The sequence below is a fragment of the Leptosomus discolor genome, chromosome 1, assembly GCF_034619465.1.
Source record: "Leptosomus discolor isolate bLepDis1 chromosome 1, bLepDis1.hap2, whole genome shotgun sequence".
Taxonomy (NCBI): Eukaryota; Metazoa; Chordata; class Aves; order Leptosomiformes; family Leptosomidae; genus Leptosomus; species Leptosomus discolor.
The window spans coordinates 83,108,440-83,135,894 of NC_141391.1; the positions used below are offsets into that span (position 1 = coordinate 83,108,440).

Genomic DNA, 27,455 nt, shown 5'->3' on the forward strand with positions numbered 1-27,455 from the left:
ATGCCGAACATCGTGCTGTTCAGCGGCAGCTCCCACCACGACCTGTCGCAGCGGGTGGCGGACCGGCTCGGGCTGGAGCTGGGCAAGGTGGTCACCAAGAAGTTCAGCAACCAGGAGACCAGGTGCGTGGGGCGGGGAGGGGAGGGGCGGGGCGGGGCGGGGCGGGCGGCGGCGGCGGCGGCCGTGAGCGGCGGGCGCGGGAACCGGCGCTCCCCCTGCCCCAGCCGCCGCCTGGAGGGGGCGGCGCCCGGCGCGGCGTTACCTGCGCTCGCGTCCCGCTGGCGTCACGGGCGCGCCCCGGCCACACCCCCGCAGCGCTCCGCTGTCCGCCCCGGGCCGGCGGGTCCTTGGGCCGCACAAGGGGGTACGGCCTGGTTGAGGGTGCCCTGCCCGGTGCCGGTTGGCCCGCCCTGCCCTCCCTCCCTCCTGCTGCCGGCAGAAGGGGCCAGCGGAGCATAAGGACGGCACCGGAGCTGTCCCGGCTGGCTTGGGCTGACCCAGCTCGGGAGGGCGCCCGTCGGCGGCTCCCGCGCCGGGGGAGGGGGTGGCACGGCCCCTGCCCAGGTGCAGAGCATCCTCCTGTGGGGCCAGGGCGGGGTTTGGCACAGGCAGCCTGTCTGCACCGTCAGGTTCATCCCACGGTTCGCAGGTGGTTAATTAAACGGTCGATCAGCTTTGCCTCTGTGATGATAAAATCATCTTGATTTTATGAATTACAGTACGCGATACGGTTTTGTAAGTAGGTCCGTGTGTGAGTGGATAGAAGAACAGGATGGTCATGATGGAGTAGACGCTTGAAAAAGAGCCTGGCTCAAGCCACGCTTCAGGATTTGTTGTGACGGGTCTTTATTCTGCCTCAGCAGCCGGTTGTGTGCGCGGTGGACCAGTTACAGCTCCTGCATGGCTCCCCTCCTTAGTCCAAGGCTATTGGTCCTGCGTGAGGGTAACGCAGTGGCTGCGATGGCCTTGGCTTGCTCCCGAAAGTGCAGGCACATTAGGTTCCTGGCCAGCCAAATGCAGAAAGTGACTCTGGTAGCAGTGCAAAAAATCCTGCTTGAAGACATGAGGGCAGCTTGCTCACCTTAGCTCTCCAAGAACATGCTTGCCAGTGCCTTTCCTAACAATATTGCCTCTCTTTACTAGTTTGTTGTCTTAGCTTTCTGACCCACCTATTTGATTTGCTCATTTTTAACGAAGAATTTTAAATTAAGGTGACAGCTCTATGCTCATCCCGTGAGCTGGTAAGTCAGTGCCACCGCTTTTTTTATATAGGTGTAGGAGACTAGGCTGCCAGCTGATTCTGAAACGCAAGTTCCCAACTGTAAGTAGCTGGCTGGACTCTGAGGTTATTGTAGGTTTATTTTTATCTGTTCTTGTTCTGAATCTCCTGAACAAGCGTGTTTTCATTGCTTCCTTTGAAAGATTAACATGGTGTATTCTAAAATTGCTCTCACAAAGCTTGTCCTTCTATTCTGTCTATGTTTTTGCATTCTCAGTTTAATTGCTCTTGTTCTAGTTATGCTCACTGGCATTACTATAAACCCTCTTCCATTGGTGTTTATGCAACCTAATGTTTGCACATTCTAATTCTTCTATTCATTCCTGATTAAATGAAGGTTTAAATCTTCTCTCAAGTCTTTCCAGCCCCATACTTACTTTATTGCTCTTTGATCTCTTTTCTGCATGATAAAACTTAATTTTTCTATTTGGTTGCATGACTTTCTTGCTAACTTATGTCTAATTTTTTTTTTTAATGTTTGTTCTCCAGAGACACTTATCTTTCACTCTGCTGTTTGCTGTGTTTTAAGCAGCAATTAATTGATTTAGATTTTATCCAAGGTAGAAATTTATCTCCAAAGTTTGCATATTTATTTTATGAGGTATGTTAATTAAATTCTAGGCTTGAGGATACAATAATCTCTAGTCTGCCATTCCACTTATTTTTCCAGGTGTGCAATATTGGCCTCTGCCATTAAACAAGTAGGTAGTGGTGACTGCAGCATGTCAGCGGTTTGGCTAATCTATTAGTGCCACTTTATTTTCTTAGGCAAGTAGGAATATAGTGTGGTATAGATATGAGGAATGTATCTAATCTAAACGTTAGTTCTGGTTGCTTCTGTTGCAACACTGCAAGGCTGATGTTGTTCATTCTTTCTTTCTTTCTTTCTTTCTGCCTGAACACTTTAAATCTTTAAGTGTTTGTTTTTGTTTTCTTTTTTACTGCTTCATACTTTTGAGACTCTAAAATGAAGTTCTTGTTTCCCCTTCAGCAAGTACAGTTGCACCCACTCTATGTTTTAAGTGGGTAATCTTTTCAAGATCTTCAGCAACTTATTTCAGGATGTTGGCCTTCCAGTTTTGTAGAGTGATGGTCTCAATAAAAAAATCAGCAATAGTAATAAGAGAATTCCTCAACAATGTATTTGAAATTAAACTACAGCTAAAGTTGATAAGGTATTTTTGCTGCAGTGGTCCTTTCCTAATTTAGATACATAGATCTAGATTTTCAGTCTGTCTGTATAGCAGAGTTTCTTCGCATGTATATGTCATGAAAAATTTCTTCCTATATAAAAATGATCCAGCACAGTCTTTCTTTTTTCTTATTTTTGTTGCATTTTTAAATTTATAAACAAGTGTATTGGCGTTACGAAACACATTTGCAGTATTGCAGAATACTAGAACCTGGTAGTTAAATGCTCAAAGAACCTTAAACCTTCCCAATGGCTCTTGGGCAAACCCCTGTGCAAACAGATAAGCCTGGGCCTGAGGGTCAACAAACTCTTGGTTTGTCAGATTTGTTAAGTTAGCAAGTTGCAGAGAAGAGTCACCTTTTGTTAAAAAATCTTGTTTTGCTGTTTTCTGCATTCTCGTAAATGTAAATTACATGTAAATTGACAAATGTGTCCAAGGGTCCTAGCTGGAAACCCTTTACTTGAGGGCTGCACTTAGTCTGGCTTGCAGAATAGAGTGGAGGGAAGGGTCATTAAATATTTTGCATTATATTTCGACTCGGGCCTTAGGTCTCAGTCCCAATCCTTAGCAAATGTGAGTTTGAGGAACTAAAGCTGTACCCTAAGGTTAGCCAGGGACAGGACCACCACTGAAAAGCACTGTGGCTAAATGGGCAGGTATGTTCCCAACTCCAGAACATTTAAAACAGGCAAGGTTTCTCTTTTTAGTTTATACTGAGACTAGCACATCTAGCGATATACCAGTTCTTTTCTCATTTAGACATTCAGTATTCCTGCAGGTCTGTAACTCAGAAATGTTATGTCTGTGCTAGAGGAAGTGAGGGAAACTGTTGTTAGACTTGACCGTTGCCCCATTTTTATCCTCCTCCTGTCTAAACTGTGTGGAAATACTTTCCTTCAGCTGACTACCAAATCAAGCAACTCTAACTAAAGCAGTGAGAGAGCTCCTCAAATAATATCTGGTTGTGCAAGATAACTCTGTTTAGTATTCAAAGCTTGCATGTCACAGTGTCGTGGTAGGAGCTTGGGTGGCACCACCTTCTCACTTATCTGGCAAAATGTTAGGGCTGCAGTGTGGGTTCAGTCAGTTTATCTTCCTCAAACCCTATAAGCAACTGTCACCAGCAGCGTTTGGCAGGCTGGAGGAAGAGGAAAGGAATGGAAGTCCTGAAAGAGGCATGGCTGCTGTAGCCTCAGTGTCATGAAACTGATGGAAATGTAACGGAAGCATACAGATATTAAACACTCCGAAGTTTTTCCACACAATTGTCTCCATATACACTGAGATGGCATTTAATTATAGTTGATACACAATTAAATCCCAGTGCTGGTATTTTTGGTGGGTCAGCTGATAAAAAAAAAAAATCATTGAATGTGCATCACTTCTTAAATATATTTTCTTACAATATATGGTATTTTTGCTTCTCTAAAGACTATTTTAACTCTGTCCTGGAATTACTGTTCTTAAAATGGAGGAACTGCAATCATAGATGTCATCCTCTTACATGCAGCTCTCCCAGTGTAGGAAGTTAGTGCTCCCACCTGTTCCTGTCAGCATCCTTCCTATCAGATTCACTGGCTGAAGTGAATCTTCTTGCAGATCTTCTCGACAGATCCATGAGGAAGGGAACTGAAGTCCTGCCTGGCACATGTGAATTTGGAGGTTGCCTACTCTGCAGCCTTATTTAGCTGGTGAAGCTGGGTTGTTTCAGAAACATTAACTTAACTGTATGCCATTCAGCTTTTGCAGGGCAAAATATGGGTTGACTGCAAAGGCATATTGTGCATTGCATGGAAAAAGCTGTGTTGTTGATACAAGGGCCATTTGTTTCTAAGTAAATAAATAAAAGTGGTATCTCGGACTGAAATTTAAACTTAGAAGAGGAAAAAATAGCTGATGTTTCCTTGGAGAAATTTTACAAGGATAGATGTGAGTATTTCACATAAAGTGGGGTAATGAAAACAGTTTGTTCTATGAAGTAAATAATTGAAAAAATCAGGAATGCACCTGGAAACTTTTCTATCAGTGCTATATATCCGGGATGCACAATTCGATAATGGGCTGTAACATTTCCCTCCCATCTCCTGTTCAGCATCCTCCAGCTCTTCTAGACATGATCTCACTATGTCTCCTGTACCTTCCTGTTTCCTTTGGGTTCAGCTGCTGCAGGGGCCATGAGCTACATCACCCTCACTGGAGTAGAAGGTTACGGTGTTTGCAGACCCCTAACTGTGGAGTAAGCAAGCTCGGGTGATAAGCTGGTGTTAAATCAGCTGAAGGCAGTAGGGGTTAGGAGCATGCTGGGATGTGAAGTGCCTCTTCATACCACCCAGCTGCTGAGTGAGTGATTTGTAACCAGGTGTCTTGGTTTGAAAAGACAGGTGTCTGTGGAGGAAGGCAGGAGCCCCCCCCCCCCCCCCCCCCCCCGAAATGGAAAGTGCAACGCCCTTCCCTCCAAACTATCACAACCTTGAAATTAACAGGCCTTCAGGCAAAGATATGGGGAATAGGAATAACAGTTCTTTACTAATATATATATATATATAACACAAGGCAGGGAAAAACAAACAACCCACTGGTTTACACTGACAGAGCCAGAAAATACAACCTGACACCCTGTTAGGGTGGCAGTAGCAGTCCGATAAGATGATGGCTGCAGTCCTCCTGAAGCGATGGATGTAGTTCTGTGGAAGCAGCTATCAGGGAAAAGAGTCTGGTCTTCCTCCGAAGGTCCAGTGGTAGGTAGGTAGCTCCCGTCCTCTGGAACTCCAGTGGGGGGAAAAGCTCCTCTGGGAATCCAGTGGAAGAAGGCTGCTAGGGTGTTGGAGATCTCAGTTTTTATTTGGCATGGACTGCTTGGCTCCTTCCCCCCCCTCCCCGGGCGGAGCATCTCACCATGGGATGGGGAGTCGTGAGGCAGTTCCTTGGTGGGCCATTAACAGGAGATAGCCCAGGAGCGAGTTATCGATGGGTCAGGCGATAAGGCATTGTTGTGCCCAGTAACAGGAGATAGTCCAGAGGGGGGAGGCAGGGAGCACCGCCCCACCTGGTCTCAACAGCTCCTGAAGATGGTAATAGAATATTTTTTTTTCCTTTTGGCACATTTTACACTGTAACCCAGGACACCAGGGTTGTTGTGCTCTGCCTGTGGCAGTGGAGGCAACCGTTTCCCTCACCTCCCCCTGCTCACTTACACTGTTGTAAGCAAGGGAAGGCTAGAGAAATGGATTTTACCAGCTTGGTTGAATAAGATAAAAAATTGTTTCTAGATTGTACACTGTGCATGTTTTGTTCACATAGGGGACTGAAGATGGAGCATAACGGCCAATTATCGCAGTGTTCATTGCTCTGAATCAGAAAAGGCCCAAAAATGCTTCAAAGATTTTGTTTGGAGACTTCCAGTTTATTGACCTTGCTATGTACTGTGCACTTTTTATCTTGAAGTAGATGCTAAATACTTGGCGTTTAAAGACAAAAAACAACCCACGTGAATAATGGCTGATGATTCCACACGTCCTCAGCTGCAGAGTTTGGTACTCAGCCTTTGAAGACTCTCTGCATGTGCTCAGGCTTCTTAGACCTCTGTTTCCAAATGTCTGAGGGTTCCTTTCGGACTGCACATGGCTCAACCCAGAGCTGTTCAAGTGAAGGTGTTTTCCTCTTGCAGCGGCAGGCTGCGTGCCAGAGTGGAGGGCGAGAAGATACTTCCCATGTTGTGGTGCTTACCATGCCAGTGCTTACCATCAGGACGGGGCAGTTGTCAATGAAGATCTAATTGGGGGTTGTTAATCAAAGTGGAAGTGACTAGAGTTGAGAGGAGACCGTGGGTGCCAGGAGGTATGGGATACCTATAGACTTAAAACCAGCTCTGGCATTTTTATGGTTTCTTTGTTGCTTTGGGCTTTGTTGGTACCTACTTCATTGTATAACATCACGGCAGTCAAGATATTTGCCCAAGAAGTTGGAAGTCTTGGGCTAAAAGGCTTTACTTCACAAAATGTGTTTCCAAAGGTCAAACACACCCCTCTGCTTAGTGCTTTCCATTGGCTGGGTTTCAATGAATTGCAAATTCAGCATATGGATTTTTTTTTAATCACTTTTGAGATATTGATTGTTTTTGCACACTAAATGAGGACTCTAGACCTTAAATTTTGGCTTCTTTGGTTATTAAAAGTGCCTGAAGTACACTTCTACTTTAATGGCACTGAAATTGCTTGAGAAATCTTACTTCTTGTAAGCATGGCTAGAAACAATCTGTTGCTATTATTTAAAAAAGTACATAGAGCCCTTTTTAAGAGCATGATTTGAACAGGATCCTAGTTATGGATTTACATTATTTACCATTTTAGTCTGGCTCTGCATACTTATTCCTCTGCTTCCCCACAACTGTTTTTGTTATATGTTTTTTTTTCTAGTTAGGATGTACAAATTTAAATTTCCCATTTCTATAAGTTCTCTTGGGAGTGTACTATAAATCTAGCTCGGAAGGAGCTCAGCCTGGTGTTACTCCTGATTTTGAAGTTTGCTTAATGGATGCTTCAGCCATTGAAATATGTTTGTAGCATAAGTGGATTTTCAGCCTTATTGTTAATTCATGGTAATTAGTCTATCCATGTTTCTACTTATTAAATTGAACTGTCAAATCACCCTTTGGAAGATTAAGGCAGATACCAACATTCAAACTTGTTTTTTCATCATGGCCTGTCTTATGTGATCTTTCCCAGCTAGAGCACTCTGCTTGTGGATTCCAAGCAACTGGCTCAAATAATGTTAATTATTGTTGTGGGCTATTAATTTTGTGATTTTCACTTTAAAACACAGTTGTGTGGTGTCAGGGCTTTTAATGTACAGGCTCTGTTGACTGTTCTTGAATGAGAAGTTTATTTAAACTGAGTGTTACCAAACAGCTGGATTTGATTAAATTGCATAAAACAAACAGAGCTGGTAATCTTGAGGCAAGAGCTTGTTCTTGTGTCCTTCGTCTGTGTCCTCACTATGTGAAATTGTTTAAATAACCCCCCGAGCAGTTAATTAGGTCATGATATAGATGGTCTAAGTGGAATTTATTAGTAATGTTAATAAGGTTACTGTCACAGTTTGACTGCTGTTAGCTTCATGTTCTCTAATAGTTATTTGAGGTACAATACTTCAGATACCTGACACTATAGTTTATATCCTCTTATTGTTTGCCTGTTTATATTTGAACGTGTTAAAAAAGGGCACCCTCCCCAAAAGAACAAACAAATCCAAACTGCGCCCCCCCCCCAAACCAAACCAACCAACCAAACAAGCCAACAACAAAAAACCCACCTCCAAACCCTGTTGTGGTTAGTATGGACCATGTCTGATGGAATACTTGCAACACAATAACAGGTTGTCTTTTACTGCGTGTCTTGCTGAAGGTGAAGTAGGCAGCTGTGTGTCTTGGTTGAGTCTACATAATACCTCTCAATACCAATCTTTGAGAAGCTATACAATAAGAGATACTCATCTGGTGCACAGCTGTCTCCAGTTGATTGGAAGATGATCTTTGCACAATAATTACATTATGCTATTCTCCGGCACCTTTAGCTGGGTTACTCCTGACTGCTATGCAAGTATTAATTTAGGCTTGATTTATTGACATAACTTCTATGTCTACTAGAAAAGATATTTCTCTATACATATACACATACATTCACATTTCTGTGTGCCAAATAAATACATTATTCTGGCCTGAAAAGCATAAACAAAAATTTCTCAAATGCACCAAGAGAGAAGGTAGTAGCATTTTCAGTTTCTGAGTTGTTTACAAGCTGAAAAAGTTATTGCTAGCCCAAGATCATTGAAAAGATAGTAGTTAATGGCAATGGAAGAAGCATCACTTCAGATCCATTGTATTAGCCAGATCTATACTTATCTCAAAGTATATTCCCTGACCTTCTGAAACCTATTATTTTTTAGCAGTGTGCGTAGAAATGACTGTTCTTTAAAGGACCAAAACAACTCCAAGTGTTTTACTTCAGTGCTCTTTGTGTATATAATGAACATTGAGATCATGTATTTTTGTCATTCAGCAGTTTTTTTTCCTATGACATAACATGTCTATGAAACGAGTTGTTATTTTTTCTTTCCCAAGTACTAAAATCTTATTCTGCCCTCCTTTGTCACTCCAATAACATTCTCCCCTGAAAACTGACAGTGTTTTCTTCTTAGTCTGTTTTTACTTTCTTCTTTTTTGTAATGGCTCCTAGGTTAGTTTCTAGAACTGGAGTGTAACTTTGCAGTCTTGGGTTGAAAGAAGTGCCATAGAGCTTTTGCATGGGGTGGTGGTCTTCTTTGGACCTATTCCAAAGTGCAGTATGTGACAACACTTGTTATTAAGCAGGTCTAAGTGTGGAGTCAAGTGGCAATTAGCATTTTTCAGAGCCCTCATAATAATAACCATGAATCTGTAATGATGATTGAGGCTGCATCTGTAAGATAGTGGGTAGATGCTTTACTTAGAGCTGGATTTGTGTGTTCAGAAGCAATGACAGGTTTATCTATTTATCTATTTGGTTTGGTTTATTCTTCTGGGAAGTGGAACTCTGATATTCCAACACTAGGACTGTTTTTGGTAGGGCTTCTGATTAAGCCTGACCAGTTCTTCTAATTATGGAATATGCTTAGTGTCATGCTGAATTTAAGTCATGTTGACCAAAACCTTTACAGCTCCAAAAAGGAAAACAAACTAAGAAAATATTTTGATCAAAACAATTTGCTCTGAACAGCCCTACTCAGTTGATCAAAAACTTGAACAGGGAAGTAACAGGTTTATAACCAAAAAAAAACCAAAAGGTGTATTTGTGCCGTGATGAAAGCCTCCAAAAGGTTTCCTGGATTTACATTGACATATCTGCAGATGACACTGTCCCTGACCACCTCTGTCCTTCCTGAGAACCTGACGTTTGCTAGATGGATTGCTTTCTTTTGGCCTTAAGCAATCCTGCTGGTAATATTCTTATGCAAAAAATGTTTTCATTAAGGAGAAAAATTAAGACAGGATGTTTTTTTAGCTTGTTTGGGACTGCAGAGGAGTCAAACAGGGGAGCTGAGAGCATGGTCTCAACTATCTTGATGGTAATAAATCAAATGTTTGCATATCATTAAGATGTTTTTAAGCAGTAAATTCCATTCTGTGTTTTGTAGCTACAGAAAGCTACTGAGTCTTACACAGCACCCTGAAAGCTGATAAACGAAAGTTGTTCAGACTGTTTGACTAGAACAAGTCAACACACAGCATTGAAGGACCCATCGGAGATATTATTCTACCCACGTCTGGGCCATTTGTATGGTTTCCAGCTAGAAATCTTTGCTTATTAGTGTTTTGTGTAAAGATGCAACCTTTTTAATAAAGGCCCAAGATATTTTAGCATTTAATAATTAAGACAAACATAGTAGAGCATGGGTTTGAAAGGTCTGATCGCCTCATTATTTAGGAAGTCTATGTGTTTCTTGTATGTTGTGCATGGATTCAGAGAAAAATGACGGTTATTCTGCTTGTTTTATGTGTTAAGTTTTGGAGTAACAGGTGCGAAAAGTTAGTGTGGTTCAGCAGTAGATTTCTCTTGCTTGGGTCTAGAATTGAAAAAGAGTCCACATTCCACTCTTTGTTTTAATTTTGGTGTTTATTTATAAGCTCTATTTAATTTTTAAATTCTTTGATGTGAGCAGTGATCAGTGCCTGAATTTGCCTTGAAATCTGTGGAAGAATAAAATAAGATGCTATCTTAGATACTATCACAATGAACCAAATCATGTAAGCACAGTTAGAGCAAGGAGAACTGGCACAATGCAAGAGCTGTTGAGGCATGGTGAGCTGTTGATGAGCAGCCCTCTTAGCTTTTCTATAAGATTTTATTTTCTAAAAAAATACTTTACTTGACCATCGTGGTGTAAATTTTAACCAGATTTCTGGTTTTGGGGTGGTTTGATACTTCTCTCTTCCAAAATGCAGTAGTTTCTCAAATTTAGTAAGAACTTGATTATCATAGAAAAATAATTGCCCTTTTTTAAGGTGGTATTTTGATGCAGGTAGTATTTAATGCTCTAAAGTTGGCTCTGTTGTTTCTGTGCTTATCATCTAGGTTATTCTTTAAATGGTCATCTCCTTGGGACATGTCAAGGACACCAAATATACAGACTAAACAAAAAAAAGGAATATCAAATTTAGTACACAATATGAGCTGCGTCAGTTGCACGTTGGTTTGTGCTGACCTTACCAAGACCATATTTAGGCTGAAGTAAATTTTAGACAAACTTAAGTTGAAATAGACTTTGTATCAAGGGGACAGTTATCTAAATAGCTATAAAAAAATCTTACTCTAAATGGGCAGAAACCTATGAAAGTTTAATAAAACAAAACTGGTTTTTCTATTATTTAATAATGCTTTTCCAGTAATTCAAGTGTTTAAATGGTCATCTCCTGCTCTTTCAGTGTAGAGATTGGTGAAAGTGTGAGAGGAGAAGATGTGTATATCATCCAGAGTGGCTGTGGAGAAATAAATGACAACTTAATGGAACTACTCATCATGATCAATGCTTGCAAGATTGCATCATCCTCCAGAGTGACTGCCGTAATTCCATGTTTTCCATATGCCAGGCAAGATAAGAAAGACAAGGTAGGTAAGAACTGTGTCATTTCGGAAGGCTTTTTTTTCAGCTTGTTCACTTGAAATTTTTGGAGATGAAACATTTTCATAAACATTTAAGTGATTTGAAAGATTTGCACCTTTTTATCCTTTTTTTTTTTGATAATGTTAAGTTATATCATCTATAGGTAAATGAAGTTAGACAAGTTATTTTTTGCCTGTGTTATAATTGGCACGCCTTCAGTTTGAAAAAATAGATACATCCTATTTGTGTGGTATATTGCGGAGTACTCTGCTAGCGAACCTCACCTTACGGAACTGTTTTTCCTGCTTTTTCTAGCTTTTTAAATTTTTTTTTACCTCTATATATGAATTTGAAATAAATCCTGAATTTGAAGTGCTGTAACCATTGTGTACGTGGGTTTTATCCTACGTGGTTAAACACAGAGCCAAATGGAAGGGCCTGATTAAATCTGCAATGCATAACAGTGATTAGTAAGAACATTATTTTATGCTGCAAGGCAGATTAAAAAAAAGGAGGTTTTATATCTGTAATTATTATTTTTATTGATGCAGACCAAAAATTGTATGGAAACCCCATAAATAGTCTTCTGATCTTTTCTTTAATTTGGTCTGCCATAACTGATGATATACCAGTTCAGTCGAGTCGATTACACAGTAACAAAGTCTCTGAGGGAAGCGAGTTTGGTTTCAAAAAATACAGAACCAAACTTTCCTATCTCGACTATATATATAAAAAACCTCTAATATGTTATGTGAATGTTACTTTTACCTAAACCCACTTGAACTAACAAGAATAAATGTGAATTTGGCTTTTAAGATTGGATTGCAATGGTTGTCATCTTGGAAAATTGCCCCTCTCCGATACTTCCCATAGAAGGCCTGGCCCCTCCCTTTCCCTTTGGGCATCAAGCAAACCACCCTGAAAGCCTTCTGTTCTCTACATTACGTTATGTAAAACATAACAGGACTGAAAACTAATGCAGAAATTAAAAATAATAGCAAAAATTAGCATTACAAAATACGTAATAATCAGCCTGTGATGTCTGAGAACAAAACGAAATACAGAAAAGTTATTTTCTAGTGTACTCATTCTTTAAGTGCAGGCTGTCTAACACTGTGCTCATATTATCAAGACCCACTTGTTATAATTCATGGAAATCAGCAGCCTCCCTGTTCTTTGCCTACATCTTTTGGAACTTCATTTTTGCTGTGTTTTATGTTGAATAATGCTCTCCCTCCATCAGGAGAGCTGAAATACTACTTTTTATCAAAAGAGCTTGAAAGGGAAGCAATAGACATTTTGTTGAAAGGGAAGAAAAGCATCTCACTATGTTTTGTTTTTCAAATTCATATCGGAAGATTTTGCTGGACCATCCTCTAAGTTCCTGGTGTGTGAAAAGTATGAATATGTCCCAAGTTTTCCATGCATCTAGGTTATGACTTGTCAAGTGTACCCCAAATCCCTGTGGCAGACATCCAAGAGACAATTAAAATCCACAGTGTGGTGGCCCAGCATGCCACCCAGGAGCATTTTGTCTTTTGGAAATGCTATCTGAAGATGGATAGGCTAGGAAAGAGCTAGAGATTTTGGGCATCATTCCAGGCTGTTGTCTGGGTGTCACTGAGTTCTCCTGAAATTCTAGGCAAGCCATTTCTTTTTTCTTTCTTTTTTTTTTTTTTTTTCCCCGACCTCTGTTTTGCAATTGAGAAAATGTTTGCCATCTTTGGAAATTAACCTTGGTAGTTGACCTCTATGTTGCAAAATAAGCTATAATATAGCTGTCAACATTGGGCAGCTTATTGACAGGAAGGTCTTTCCTCCTGCTGTTGGATTGCATCACATCACTTGGTCTTTGACCCATGTTGAGTGCACAAGCTTTGTATGCTGCCCGAAGTGTCAGTAAAGTGCCAGCCATTTTCTTACTATGGTTTTACACAGATTATCTTGTCTCTGGTGAAAGATATTGCTGTACTTTGCTTGACTATGAACTGAAGCAGTATAATCTTCACTAGCTGGATGCTGTTTTTTGGTTTGAATTTAAGTTGTGGACTTTAATCCATAAAGAGCTAAATAGACTGCATCCTTGCTGCTTGAAATAACCCCATATTCTTCATGCCTTTGTTGCAGTTATGCTCTCTGGGAAAGTGCTCTTGATTTATTTATTTAAGGAAAGGCCTTTGCAGTAAAAAATCATATTCTGAACAAGGCCTGTGTAATCTGCTCTGGGAATTTTAGCATTAAACCTGGACTAGCTTTAACTGAGAAACAGAGACTTGGGTAAAAAAAAAAGGCTTGCTGAGAATCATAGAAAAGTTGGTAAATTAATTTAGATGCAATCAAGTGCTACCGTAAATTGGAATACTTCTGATACACAGAGTAGCTAATTTTAAATTAGCTCAGGTGTATCTGTGCTTTGGCCATAGTTGCATTTATGCATCCTCTAATTATGCTAACCTTCCAAGCTGTGGGCAGGACACATTTATGTAGGATGCTGCAGAGATGCCTTTGAGATACATTAGAAGAGGAGTGACAGGTGAGTTTGGTGTTCTACAGCTCATGTAACTTTGTTTTTTTGATTTGTAGAAGGGGTCCGTGGAGCGTTGGGTAGGTATCCTTTTTTTTTTTTTTTTTTTTTTTTTAATCTAATGCTGTGCATTTCCATTAATATGGCCTTAAAGAGTGAAACTTACTGGATTACATTATGTATAACTGGGAACATTTTCAGTTTCACTTCTTGAGTTCAGTTGTGTTTCACCTAGGCCATGACAGTAACCCTGTGGAACAATTTGCTACTAGAAAACTCGTAGCTTCTAGTTAAAAATTTATCTGGACATTCAAGATAATGGCTGTCAACTTCTGAAGCTTCAAAGCATGTCTCATTTTTGAAATTATAAATTTAGGTAATACATTAGTGAACATTCAGTATCCATCAATACACTTCACAACTGGCTTTCTTGGAAGTGTAAGTTCCAGTTATAAATCTTTAGAGGTTTCTTGGATTTTTTTAATTATTTTTTTTGTTCGGTATGCATGTGATGCGTTTTGAGCAAGACAATGTAATAACATGCTTAAAGGCAACAGAGCTTTAATCTTGATGGACAAGTTTTACTTTCAGCTATGTTTCCTTTGCATAGTTACTCTTGTGAGGATATTTAGCTTTGTGGATTCTCCCCTGCCCCTGGTAATTTTAAGAATTGTGAATAAATATGTAATGCATCACAAAGAAAAAAATCATTTATATAACTTGCTATACGTAAGTGAGGAATTTGCTTAGGAACTAAAAACTCAGTGGTTTGGGTTTTTTTTACAATTTAGTTTCTGTACATAATGTAATATTGCGTTTCACATTAATAATTCTGAAACTAATCTCAAATGGTGTCAAAGAATGGAACAATGAATACTGTGAATCTCTTTGTGTTCTTGCCTCTCTGATCAGAAGCAAACCTTACAAACTCCAAGATAAAGGAAATCTTGAGTTCTCATCTACCTTTGTCATCCAAGTTTCTGAATAATAAGGCCAGGTTATCCAACGTTCCCATGAATATGCTTCTTTTGATTTTCAAATAATCTTCAATTCGGATCATATTGTAGCACGAAACTTATTTTCTATGCAAGCAATCAAATCTTAAATCCTTTTGAACGTGTCATGTGTGTTTTCTTTTAATGCACAATTTTGCGTAAAGGAAACTGTAAGGTAGCTGCAAACTTCACCTGTCTTAATCTCCTATTAGCCCATTCTTGAGAAACAGGTATTGGTGTCTGGCTATCTTTCCTTCCAAGACCCTCTGTCCACCAACACATAGGCAATCTGTGATGTGTGCATGTCTGCTAAAACAAGTTACCTAGTGGTAAAACCTTCAAGTTCTTCCTTCTGGGAAGGCAGCCTGCAAGGCCAGCAGCTGAAAGAAGTACCAACTGGTAACGTATACATTAGTACTTGCTGCAGGAAAGTATTTGGGTTTGGTGGTTTTTTTTTTTTGTGGTGGTGATACTCATGATATTGATAAACGAGACAAGCTAAGTGGTATTCGCATTGAACAGAAATGGAAAAAAATAAAAGCAGCATTCAGTATGCCGAATGGCGTGGGAATGGCAAACCACATTCTGGGAAGAATGTAATGTGCCTTTAGCAGCTAGCCTGAGCTAGTTATTTGTTTCTGCCAGAGGGGCTGGTCCTGGTTTGCCATCTTCTTTTCCCTTTTCTTCCATTTGAGGTGCCTCATCTGGCTGCTGTGGGTTTAGACAAGTCTTGGTGTGCAGCACAAGGGAAATGGTGGAAGCGTATAGCCTGGGAAGAAGGGATGGGACAACAAGAGGAGCAAACCTCTGGTTTCAGCATCACCTGTTAGTTCAGCTTAGCTGTAGTATCAAAGCAGATCTTTGCAAAAAAGCTGATATGAGAACACTGTGGTACAGTCAAAAGAGTAGAAACTAAACCTTTGTTTTATTAGATGTTGCCGCAGATTGTAGAATATTTTGAAGCCCAGCTTAAAAATGTCGGTTTCTACTGCTAATATGAGCTGAAGTGATCAGGAATTTGAATGACGTGAACCAAAAGTTTACTACTAATAATAGAAACATCCAAAGAGCTTTGGCCAACCTGAACCTTTCAGAACTGAACTTAACTGAGGAGCAGCATAGTCCTCGGTAACTGGAAAATCATCTGTGCTGAAGCACTAATGATAGCAAACTCATATGGAAGCTGTATGCATCCAAATTGCAGACATCTAGGGAAGCGTTACCTGTTGCATGTATCCTCTTATCCTCTGTGTATCTTACACAGACCAAATGGTGACGATGTTCTGTGAGACACAAAAACCAAAAGGGATGGTTTTCAGAATGAAGAACTTCTGTAATGATAAACTTGATCCAACCATAAGAAAGACTGCAATATCTCAGTTTCTGTTCTGGAAGTATGTTGGCAATCTGCAAGTTAGAGAAATGCTGAGTTTCCACCTGAATTAGCAAAAGTTTTGAGGAAAATACTGGCTTCTCGATATGGCACAGACAGAAAAGCATCCAGGTTAAATTGGCAGTGGTTCAGCTTATTTTAGATTATGCCCTTGAGCATCAGTGGAATGAAAGCAGAGATGCTCTGTGATTGTGTGTATGGGGTGGAGGCAGACGGGGTTCCTAGGAGGCTAAATGAGGCTGTTTGATAAAGAGATGTAGCAGGAGAGAATACTGTGCCAGCAAAAACCAGAGTCTGACAGTGAGATGGAACCTCTGAATTGCAGTTCTGCTTTTATGCTGATGTTATTGCCAGCTAGTAGCCTTATTTAAAGATTGGCGAAAAGAAAACAGGAGGTTTGGTTGGTATTTCTGTCACAGAGAAAGCTGTCTAGGGAAACATAGCTTTTTTCAGAGCTTAAAAAAAAACTGAAAAAAATTTAGTTGCTCAAAAAAACCCACTGAAGTATCCTCCAGTCGTTATTTTCCATCTTTTCTTTTTTGTGTTGCTGTTCTGCATTCTTGTCACTTTTAAAATGCTGTTGACATTGGCATTAACTTTGCTAATTAGATTTTTGCTCTTCTCTTGTTCTTTCCACTTCTCTGTTTTTTTTCATCCCCACTGTCCCTTTTGGGAATTCTAGACTCCTAATTGCATCCAACAATTAAGCCTGAATTAGCAAAAAAAGAATAAATAAATAGGCTGAGGTAGAAGACTCATGACAACAAGGATCTGTTACAAGCTTTAGTCTATCATGAAGAAATGCTTGATACCAACTTGGTTTTAAAGCAATGTTTTCAAAAGCTGGGTTCACTCTGCCTTCAAGCTTTGTTTTTGCAGTGTTTTTAGAACAGGATAGTTGCTTGAGAGTTGGGTGTTAATGTAGGGTAGTGGCTTAGAGGAATGGAGATTGTTGGTCTTTCTGCTGTAGAAAAGCTAGCTGAAAGTTTTAAACAGAAGAATTGGAAAATTGTATCCCTAATTTTATCTGCTTGTTAGTCAGACTAATTACTACAAAGCATTATTAGGCAGATTGTGCAAACTGATTTAGATATTCCTAAATGTTTTTCTGAGTTTTAAAACCCTGGTAGCAAGATAAGCTATTGACAGGCTAGTTTGGCTAAAGTTCTGGAGCTCTTCATGTCTAAATTCTAAGTATTCTAAAGGAAAAATCAATAAAAGTAGCTAGTCTTCTGACTCCCTGCATCTAGTCAAAATCTTTTAAAAATGTAAACATTTGTGCTTTATTTCTTAGAGTCGTGCTCCAATCTCCGCAAAACTTGTTGCCAACATGCTGTCGGTTGCAGGGGCTGACCACATCATCACCATGGACTTGCATGCTTCTCAGATCCAGGTAACTATCAGTTCTTACTAGTTGTGGCTAGGGGCTCTACCAAATAATGTGAAAGGCTAATATAAATTCTCTGTGTTTTCTCGTTGTTTTGAAAGGCGATGTACAGAAGTGTAATTCTCAGGGTACAGAGAAAGTCTCACTACCTGTTTCTAATTAAATTCCCTTTTTTGAAAGTTACCAGCCTTGATTTTATGGAGTGATTTTGCAGGCACTTTGGATATTTGTGCATTGGAGTCTTCAGTGGAATTTTCCAAGTCTAGTGTAAGAGCTCCCAGAACATAAAATATACTGGTTTAGGGCGAGTTCTCTTTATCTTGGCCTGGTCAGAGATTATAGTATTGGCCTAGATAGAGTTTTGTCATTACAGCCAAGGGAACAATATTCTCTTAAGAGAAGTGGAGATGGAGGCTGGCAACCCTTAGCTGGCTTGCTGCTGGATCCAGCAAATCCCAAAACTCTTTCCTCAGACACAGAGCGAACGTCTTTTGTCATTCTTATGTGTACCTCTTTTCAAGATACCTTGTTTTTTTCTAGAAAATACCTTCTCTTCCCATTCTGGTATTCTGTTTAATCAGAATTTCCTATTCTGCTGCATCACTGTCATGCAAATAAAAAGCAATTTCATTTGTGGTCTAACACAAATTTCTTGTCATTACAACTTGCACAAAAAAGAAAGATTCCATTTCTGCTGCTCAAGTGATACTAACTTGAATCTTCCCCATATTGAAATACTACTGTTCGTGTCAAGCAGTTGAAATCTATGGAAGTTGAGTATTACTCACTGGATTTTTTTGATAGTTTTTCACAAGCATGAATTTACTTGTGTGCCTGAAGGTGATCTTCTTTTCTGATTTTTTTTATATCATTTGAGAACAGCTGTTCTTTATTTCACTACTCTTGGGCGAGAATTTTAGAGACCTTAATATTTGTCTAATTTTATCAGAGGTCAGAATTAGGCCAGTGTAAAATACTAATTCAAGTTCTACCATACACGAAAGGCAAAGGCTTGATTCTTTCCCTGTGTCTTCGTTTCAGGTAAGACATCAACATATATTCATGAAACTCTCTTTCTCTTTCGGACTAGGGTTTCTTTGACATTCCAGTAGATAACCTGTATGCAGAACCTGCGGTGCTGCAGTGGATTAAAGAGAACATTTTGGAGTGGAGAAACTGTATCATAGTCTCACCTGATGCAGGTGGTGCAAAAAGGTACTATACAAGCCTAAAATTATTAGTTTTCCATATAGTTAGTGGTTGATGAACTAGTTTATCTAGTTGTCTTTTTTCCTCTATGGATTGTGCAAGGCATAAGGTACATCACTGATGAATCCGACTGCATTGTAAAAACAGAAAAACTAGTTCTTCCAGTGTTATTCATGCTTGAGACCATCCAGAAGCTTTCTATACTCTAAAGAAAATCTTTTTCTCTCTCCCTGGATATGGCCTCATTAGCTGAATCCCTCCGCAGGAGGGAAGAGATTTTTCCTGCTGCTTGCTTCTTTAGTCCAGTTGCTGTACCTCTTCCTGCTTCGCTCTGGAATTGCCTAAGTTTCCCTTCTCTGTCAAAGCATATGGCCTATCCCCACTGTGCCTGCTGGCATTTAGGTAAGAGCTTGCTTGAGTCATGTTTCTTTTTTTCTTTACATTATTGCTTTCCAGCTGTAAACCTATTGACCCCAAGTTGTGCACTGTGAATACTAGAAAAAGGGAATGAAGATTTGTTTTAAGTGGCAAAAGGTGAAAATAGAAAAGTTAGTTCACTGGACTGTTTCTTCATTCGCAGCATGCATTGCTCATTTAGCAGACTATCTTTTATTTGGTATCTGTCAAGTATACACTAATGCGAAATCTCAGAAGCACGCCGGCTGGTGAGGTGATAAAGCACGCTATTGAGATGAAATGGTTATTCTCAAGTTTTATTGGTTGTAATGCTGCTACACAACTGAGTGGGAACAAAGAGAAATAAAGTAAGAATCCTATGAGGCAGTAGTAATTAAAATCTTTGGAATGTAGAATGGGGAAAAATGTGAAAGACTGTCATAATTTGATTTAATTGAAGTCCTTGGGTCTGTCGTGAGTGTTCATACTGTAATAATTAGTAAGGAAATCAGACAGATTAGAATTCCATAGTTGTACCTGTTTAGATTAATCGGGTTGAAGATGTGAAGAATATAAACTATAGAAAGCATTCTAAAATTCAGATGACTGTATCAATTAAATTTCTTCATTCATTCCTATCTGGTTACTGTTGTTTTCACAGTGGTTTTTGTTTATGGGTTTGGGTTGGGTTTTTTGGTTGGTTGGTTGTGTTTTTTCTTAACAAAATACATCCTTTGCTTAGAATTCAAGTTAAAAGACAGCATGTTTTCTCCTACCAAATATATGTATACTGTCAAGTTGACCATAAGAGTTTATTTTTTTTTTGAGGACCACTCTCACTGTATTTAACATAGTTAGAATCTATCTTTGGTACCTTTCTGTCATAATGCAACCAAGCTGTTGCTGGTGAAGTAGGGGAAGATGTTACTTTCAATAAATTCACAACTTCTCCTTCACCTCCAGTAATGTAATGTAAAGAAAATGCTTCAGCCTTTCCATGTAAAACATGTAGCCCTTCAAAACAATACTTGGGTTAATGAAAAGTGAATAGAATGTGAAGAAAATTTGTCTTAAAATTTAAATCTGTAAGCATTAAAGAATTTTTTTTTTTAAATAAATACTTGCTCTCACACTGATTTAAAATAGATGAATTCTTTTTTTTTTTTTTTTTTCTCCTTAAGATTTGTTTGGGTTTTCCCTGGGTTATTAAATTTTGTGACTGAAATAAGGAATGCAAATTCTATTTGTATCTTAATGCTTCTGAGGTATTGAGACTTGCTATGAAATTACACTATTGTTCACCAAACATGCCAAAATATTTGAGTTTTTTGTTTATCACCCTGTTGTTGAAATACAGTAACTAACAACTCCTTCATATTTCAGTGGTAAAGAAAGAAAACTGTGTACTTTATTAACTGTGCAGATTAGTAACCTTATTAGCAACATCCTATACGTATTCTGAAAAGACAGGCTACAAGTTTTTGCACCAGCATAGAATAAGCTAATAGTATTGTTTATTCCTGTGTCTTTATGCCTACCAGCTCTGAAAAAAAAGCAATCAGAAGTCTGTAACAAATGAAGTTGTTATTGGAAGTTTGTCTGGCCACCAGAGGTCACCCTGAATAGTTTTAAAAGGTCTTTGTCAAGCAGATGTATTGCTAAGGGAATTACTAATGCAGTAGGCTACTTGATTACTAATCAAGTACTGCTAAAAGAATTATTAATCACAAACATTACTGGTTTTTACCTTTGGTTTCGTTTCACATTCCTGCAATGGTATTTTCAGTTAAGATGTTAAACTGCATGCGGCTGTAGGCTTAGAATTGAGGTTGCCTCTACTTTAAATTATCTAGTGTGACCAGGTATTGCAGCAGCTTAATAAAAGCTTGTGAACAGCTGATTTGTTTTGAAAGCCAGGCACTTAATGACAGAAAACCAAATTCAATTTAATTTAAAAAATCAGTTTATGACTCCCTGGTTATATTTATTAGCAGTGAATTAAGATTGTTTCTAGCGTGTCTCATTACTTGCAAGAGTTTGTGCTGCAGTAATTTGAAAGCCAGGAAACAAAAACTGAGTTTTATGACAAATACACATGTATGGCTCTTTCTTTTAAAATAATGCTCTAAATGTGATGTATTCCTTCCTGTAACTTAGGGTTACGTCAATTGCTGATAGACTGAATGTGGAATTTGCTCTCATTCATAAGGAAAGAAAGAAGGCAAATGAAGTGGACAGAATGGTCTTGGTCGGTGACGTGAAAGACAGAGTAGCAATTCTTGTCGATGATATGGCTGACACATGTGGCACAATATGTCATGCAGCAGACAAGTAAGTATTATTGTGAATTGTCTCGCTGTACTGTAACCTGCAGGTAGCTGATGAAGGCAGTTGCTGTGTCCTGCATGCTTTTAGCCCAACCTGACCTCTGTAGCATGAAGTCACTCTGATCCTTGTGTCTATAGGTCACAGTCCTGTGATCAAGCTGTATCCTTCTTTAGAACACAGAATTGAGAAAAATGTTTACAGGAATATATTATCTGTATTTAGAAGGAGGACAGAATAAATAAAACATTATATAACTTGGAATGGACTTGGACCATCTAGTGCATTTTTAAGTTCCAAGGCAGAAACAATAGATAGAAAATCATTCTCTTAAGCCTCGTCATGGAACTGTTCCACTCTCTAGACAATCTTTCACAAAGCTTTGCTAGATTTAACACTGGAAAGTATTTTCTCCCCACTGTTCAATGCATGTTTAATACTAATCTTTAATGTACACCTTCAGTATAAAACTACTTGTCCTTTTCAGCTGGAGATGTCTTTTGTCTGGAAGTTTGTTGAAGAGTGTTCATTCCCGTCTAGACTAAGTAACTTCAGTTTGTTCAGCCTTTCCACTGAAAGGGAGGTCAAGGGCTGCAATCTAAACTTTGCCCAAGTCCTGAGGCTTTAAATCTTCCATTCAAAGGTCATAGAATCACAGAATGGTTTGGGTTGGAAGGGAACTTAAAGATCATCTAGTCCAACCCCTCTGCCAAGGGCAGGGACACCTTCCACTAGACCAGGTTGTTCAGAGCCCCATCCAATCTGGCCTTGAACGCTCTCAGGGAGGGGTGTCTTGTCCCACTTGGTGGGTTTTGAGGTAGGTGACTCTTTTGTATCCTCTCTTTTAAAAGGGGTTTTGCGTTGCATAGCAGACACCCTTTGCTTGGCAAAGCTAGCGAGTTAATAACCCTCTTTGGCCAGTAGATTTGCAGCAATAATATTTCACAGATTGGATAAAGGTATGGCTTTCCCTATTTCTATCTAATAATATGGAAAGAGAAGAAAAAAAAAAAACAACCAAAACCAAACAAAACAACAACAACAAATTAAAAAAAAAAAAAGGAAAAAAAAAAAAAAAGAAAGAAATATCACCATTCCTGGGGTCCAGCGACATCTCTCAGGTCCGGCCTGATCTTTGGTTCTTCAGTGGTGGGTGCACGCCTGTGTCTTGATTATTGGTATTTTTATTGTTCCTTTCCATTCATATTCATGATTTCTGTTCACATTATCACCTCCTCTTCTCGCTTTTCATGATAATTAGGACGCAGGTGCAGTATGGAATATTTTGAGGGTTCCAAGGGGATTCTGTCCACTATAGACAAGGGAGTGGGCCTCCTCACATTCAGTGTACACCTGTAGATAAGGGAGTGGGCATCCCCAAGTCCAGAAACACCCCTCTTCTGCAGAGCTTGTTTGTTTGGATAGGGGATGTTGGGTAGCTTACTCCAGCTGAAGTCCCCCTTCATCGATCTCCCCAGCTAAAGTTTCTGAAGGAGAACACTGCTCCACCCTCCTGTCTCCGAGGAGGGAGCACTGCTTCAACCTCTTATCTCTGAGGAGGGAGCACCACTCCACCTTTGCAGGGCTTGTTCCCTCCCTGGAGCAGGCTGTACTGCAAAGCAGGCTGGTTTTAGGGCTAATATATAAAACTTGCACTGTAAAACAGGTTTGTTCAAGACACATATAAAATCTGCAAAACAGGTTGTTGAAGGCAAAAAAATCAGACCCTCCTTCACAAGGGGCCATCCACAGTTTCTCTGGGCAACCTCTTCCAGTGTCTCACCACCCTCACAGTAAAGAATTTCTTCCCAATATCTAATCTAAATCTATGCTCTTTCAGTTTGAAAACATTGCCCCTCATCCTATCACTATACTCCCTGGTAAAGAGTATAGGGAGCGTAGGGAGTTCTTGTATTTTTGATATTGTTATAGCAAAGCCCACCCTCATATGATTGTCAATAGTGCACATTGGAAGTGGGAAGGAACTGCTGAGGTGCAAGGCACGTGAATGTTTTAAATTGCTGAACATTTACTGTAGCATTGCTAGTCTTGGATGTAATCCTTTCTAAAGCTAAGTATGTCTCAGTTGAGAGTGTTTTGAATATATATTCCTGTCCAATATATTTGTAGACATTATGAGATTATCAAATAGACTTGCATCCAAAACAGGTCCATGTGGTACTTACTGCCTGACTGTATTTGAATCATGGAATCATTTAGGTTGGAAAGGACCTTTAAGATCATTGAGTCCAACCATTAACCTAACATTGCCAAGTCCACCACTAGACCATGTCCCTAAGTGCCACATCTTACATCACCTTCAGGGATGGTGACTCCACCACTTCCCTGTTCCAATGCTTGACAACCCTTTTGGTGAAGAAATTATTCCTTATATCCAATCTAAACCTCCCCTGGTGCAACTTGAGGCTGCTTCCTCTTAATTAAGCTTAAGTGAGATTACTGTTGGTGGTTTGAAGTAAAGATCATCCCATGAGTTTACAGTCTTTAGTTGCAGGCTCGTTCTTTGCAACTAGATAAAAAAAGATGTCAGAATCTTGTAGTAGAGGGATTCATATAGCCTTGTGTTACTTTTCACTTTGGTGGAAATTTGATGGAATTTTGCAGAGATGTTGTGCAGTTGTTTGCTATCTGCATACTAAATTGCATCAGACTTCAAAGCATGCTTCCGGCCTGTGCTGTTTGCAGATCAAAATCACAAATTGCATAGCCAATGACTTTTTGTTATTACTACTCCTGTGCGTAGAGGAAGTTAATGCCTGTCAAAGTAGTCCTTTATTTCTTTCCTTTTATGAAAAAAGCACTTCTTCAGCAAACTACTGTAGGTAAACACAGAGAAAATTCTAAAACCATCAGAAACCTTCAATGTGTCTGCAGTGTTCACTAAGAAAGATGTTTTTGCTTGAGTGATGCTGCCTTATGTTCTTGGAAGGAAGTCATGCTTTTCATTAATGCCAAATCTAGGTGAGGTGTACTTTGCTTAATTACACTTGCTCACCAAAATACTTTAGAACTTCTTATCTCAGCAACCTAGATGAGGAGATGAACTAAGGAATGTATTTTCAGACACAGTGGATCAACTTGCTTAAGTATAAACTTAAGTACACACCCCTGGTACACACTCACCCTGTCGTAGTGCATCCTCCTTGTAGGTTGCAGCTACTAAACATAATGCTGATTCTATTGAGTTATTCAAAAGGAGATGAAGTTTCTGTGGTTTTGTCTTTTTTCCTGTCTTACTGTGCTTATGCTATGATCTGATCAGCTACGACTCTTCAGGACCTCCCTTTGTAAAGCAGCTAGGACACAGCTGAGCATCTGGAGGCAGAGAGGCCAGACAAAAGGAAATTAAGAAATTCTGACTCATTCACAGGGTGTTCCAGTTCTTTGATAAGTACTTTTTTTTTCCTCCTGTGCCATGTCGTTTCACTGCGTGCTTGGATCAGCAGCGTATCTTCTCACAACCTTGCAGTAAGCTAGGCTTTTGATCAATAACACTTCTTCCTCAGAAACTGTTTCCAAGCAGAATTGTTTGAATTGCAAGTGAAAATGAAGGTGGACAACAATGGAGGCACAATAGAGTTGTGAATACTGCCATCCAACCTACTTCACTTTTGCCTGATTAAGACACAAAACTTGTACTGGAACTCAGTGGTATGTTGTGCTGATATGATCAGAAGTGCAGCATTTTAGATTAGCATCACTGCTACTGATAAGAACCTTTTTATTTAATTAGCAGGTTTGGGGTTTTTTGTGAGACTTATTTGTCTCACAATCCTGAAAAAGTTTAAAATTCTCTGAATTATTTTTTATATATTTGTATCTTCCTGTAGCTTCCAGGAGGAATTTGTGTGTAAAATGTACTTTACAGAGATTTGTATCTGGCTTCATCTATAGGCATGTATGTAAACACCTATTACAGCATACTTTTCCTTCATGTTCTACAGGTTAGTGTCTGCTGGAGCTACTAAAGTTTATGCCATTCTTACTCATGGCATCTTTTCTGGTCCTGCTATTTCTCGGATTAATAATGCATCGTTTGAGGCTGTTGTGGTAACTAATACAATCCCCCAAGAAGAGAAAATGAAACACTGCCCAAAAATTCAGGTACAGTGGTGTTTTTGTCATCTGTTTAAACTCTGGATTTGTATTTTACTGTTCATTGATGCTAGAATTTGTGCCTTGATAGGGAAATTATATTCTAAAATATGCTGTTTGCAGAGCATCTTGCTAAAACATGCCAAAGAACTGTTTTAAGGGATTTGGATAGTACTACAGAGTACTGCAAAATATTTGATATTTGCAACACATTGAGTATGCCTGACTCTGAAAGAGTGGCAAATGTAAAATTGGCTGGGTTTTGGAGTTTGGGTTTTTTTTGATCAGTATTAATAGTACTATATTTGTATGTAGGAACTTTTAGTTATGTTGCTGTGGATGTCACAGAAGCCTTTGATGATGACTTTTTTTTTTTTTTGGAAATACAGTAGTGGAAATGCTCAAGATAATGACGTTTCTTTTCAAAAACCAAACTGAAAATACAAAGCTGACTCATGTCAGTAGCTTTTACATGAGATTGTCCTCGAAGTGATATGTCCCTTTTGGAGTTTTTCCTTGGTATAGAGTGGAGGAAAGCATAAAAGATTGGGGTTTTAAATGCAACATTGAATTTTTAAATATCTTAGAATTTATTTAGAATTTATTGAAACGAGGCAAGCACTTAAAAAGGTATGCTTCCCTTAAACTGTATTTGTGTTAAGTGGACACTGCCATCTGATGGCTAGAATAGTTTCTTTTTGACAACATGCCCTGTGCCTGAAATCTTCAGTAGTATGCCTGTGCAGCAGTGTTTTTCAATGCTTTCTTACTCAATTTTTGAATTTGTACTTTGTATTAACGCAGTTCTTAAGTACATGTTAAGTACCTAATGCTTTAATGTTCTTTTACTTCCTAGAAGAGGTAAGAGAACACAAATGGTGAATTTAATGTTTGTTCATATGGTTAACTATATAGTTGGTGGGTTTTTGCATCCCATAAAATTTATCGTCCTGATTTTTCTTCCAGTTTATTGACATTTCCATGATCCTGGCTGAGGCAATTCGAAGAACACACAATGGTGAATCTGTGTCTTACCTGTTTAGTCACGTCCCCTTGTAACTGCAGGAGATTACATTCCATCTTTGCAAAGGTCCTTTCGGCTAGCACTGCTGTTTTTAACAATCCATCTCAACAACAAGAAATGAGTATCTTTGTACAATTCCAGAGCTTGTATGTTTAATTATTATATTTGTCTTGTAATCATTTGTTCTTTGTAAATGGGCAATAAATCTCTGTCTTGCGGAAACCTTATGAATTCCCTTGAGAGTCTGGAAGGCTTGTGTGTTGTGTACTTTTATGTGCCTATGCTCACTTTCTGCTGAACTGCTGCTTCAGAGCTGGTTTTCTGTACAGAACTACAAACTATAGAACTTAATGTGATGTATGCATGTAAGGTCATTTTCTGTGTTAAGCTAAATGCTGCAGGCTTGGGTATCTTGTATCTATTCATCTGGCAGGCAAGCAGCTGTTGGCTTTTGTTTTATGTTTAACTACCATGAATAGCATTTTGTAAGCCCTAACAGAATGTAAAATTCATGCTAATTTTGAGTAACTGTTGACACATCCAGAGTATTAACTGTTTCATACACTTAGCTTTCTTTTTTTTCACAAAGAAGTGGCTGCTGTTTTCTTTCTTAAAGCTCTCATTACATTAAATTGTTTTCTTAACATCTATTCTGTCCAGTTACTGTCTTCAGTTATAAGACTAATGTTTCAGTTTTCCTGGGATGGTTTATTTCATGTGTTTCAATAATAAGGACCAATCTTTAATCATGAGCAGTTTGGTTTAAATTTCTTTTTTTTTTCCCATTAGTTTCTTACATTCCTTTTGTTGTGATCATATGAATCATTTCATAGCAGTTTTACCGTTAGTATGGTAAAGTTTCACTATGCAAAGACCAAACACCAAATTTAAACACACTTACATTTATACAAGCTGGTCTCTACCCACATTTACTTGATTGAAAATACTTTTTTGTTTTTTTCATGCTGCACAGTTAA

General features: G+C 39.1%; 1 protein-coding gene across 3 annotated transcripts; it reads left to right on the plus strand.

Moving 5' to 3' along the window:
* On the plus strand, positions 1 to 26,627 carry PRPS2 (phosphoribosyl pyrophosphate synthetase 2). 3 transcript variants are annotated; one of them, XM_086461362.1, is made up of 8 exons: positions 1 to 122; positions 10,931 to 11,114; positions 13,693 to 13,713; positions 17,316 to 17,414; positions 18,499 to 18,623; positions 21,171 to 21,344; positions 25,304 to 25,463; positions 26,421 to 26,627. In XM_086461362.1, the coding sequence occupies exons 1-8, from the start codon at positions 1 to 3 to the stop codon at positions 26,511 to 26,513; spliced, it is 978 nt and encodes a 325-aa protein (XP_086317488.1). In that variant the 3' UTR covers positions 26,514 to 26,627. The 3 variants fall into 3 exon arrangements, with proteins under 3 accessions (XP_086317488.1, XP_086317417.1, XP_086317561.1); XM_086461291.1 differs by lacking the exon at positions 13,693 to 13,713 and having other exon boundaries at positions 10,931 to 11,129; XM_086461435.1 differs by lacking the exon at positions 13,693 to 13,713.
* Positions 26,628 to 27,455: the final 828 nt, after the last annotated feature.

Excerpts from the sequence above, each read along its gene's own strand:
- PRPS2 (XM_086461362.1), top strand. The coding sequence starts at position 1 with ATGCCGAACATCGTGCTGTTCAGCGGCAGCTCCCACCACGACCTGTCG. Across the intron at positions 11,115-13,692 it reads GGCAAGATAAGAAAGACAAG|AAGGGGTCCGTGGAGCGTTG; the intron begins GTAGGTAAGAAC and ends TTTGATTTGTAG. Across the intron at positions 25,464-26,420 it reads AACACTGCCCAAAAATTCAG|TTTATTGACATTTCCATGAT; the intron begins GTACAGTGGTGT and ends TTTTTCTTCCAG.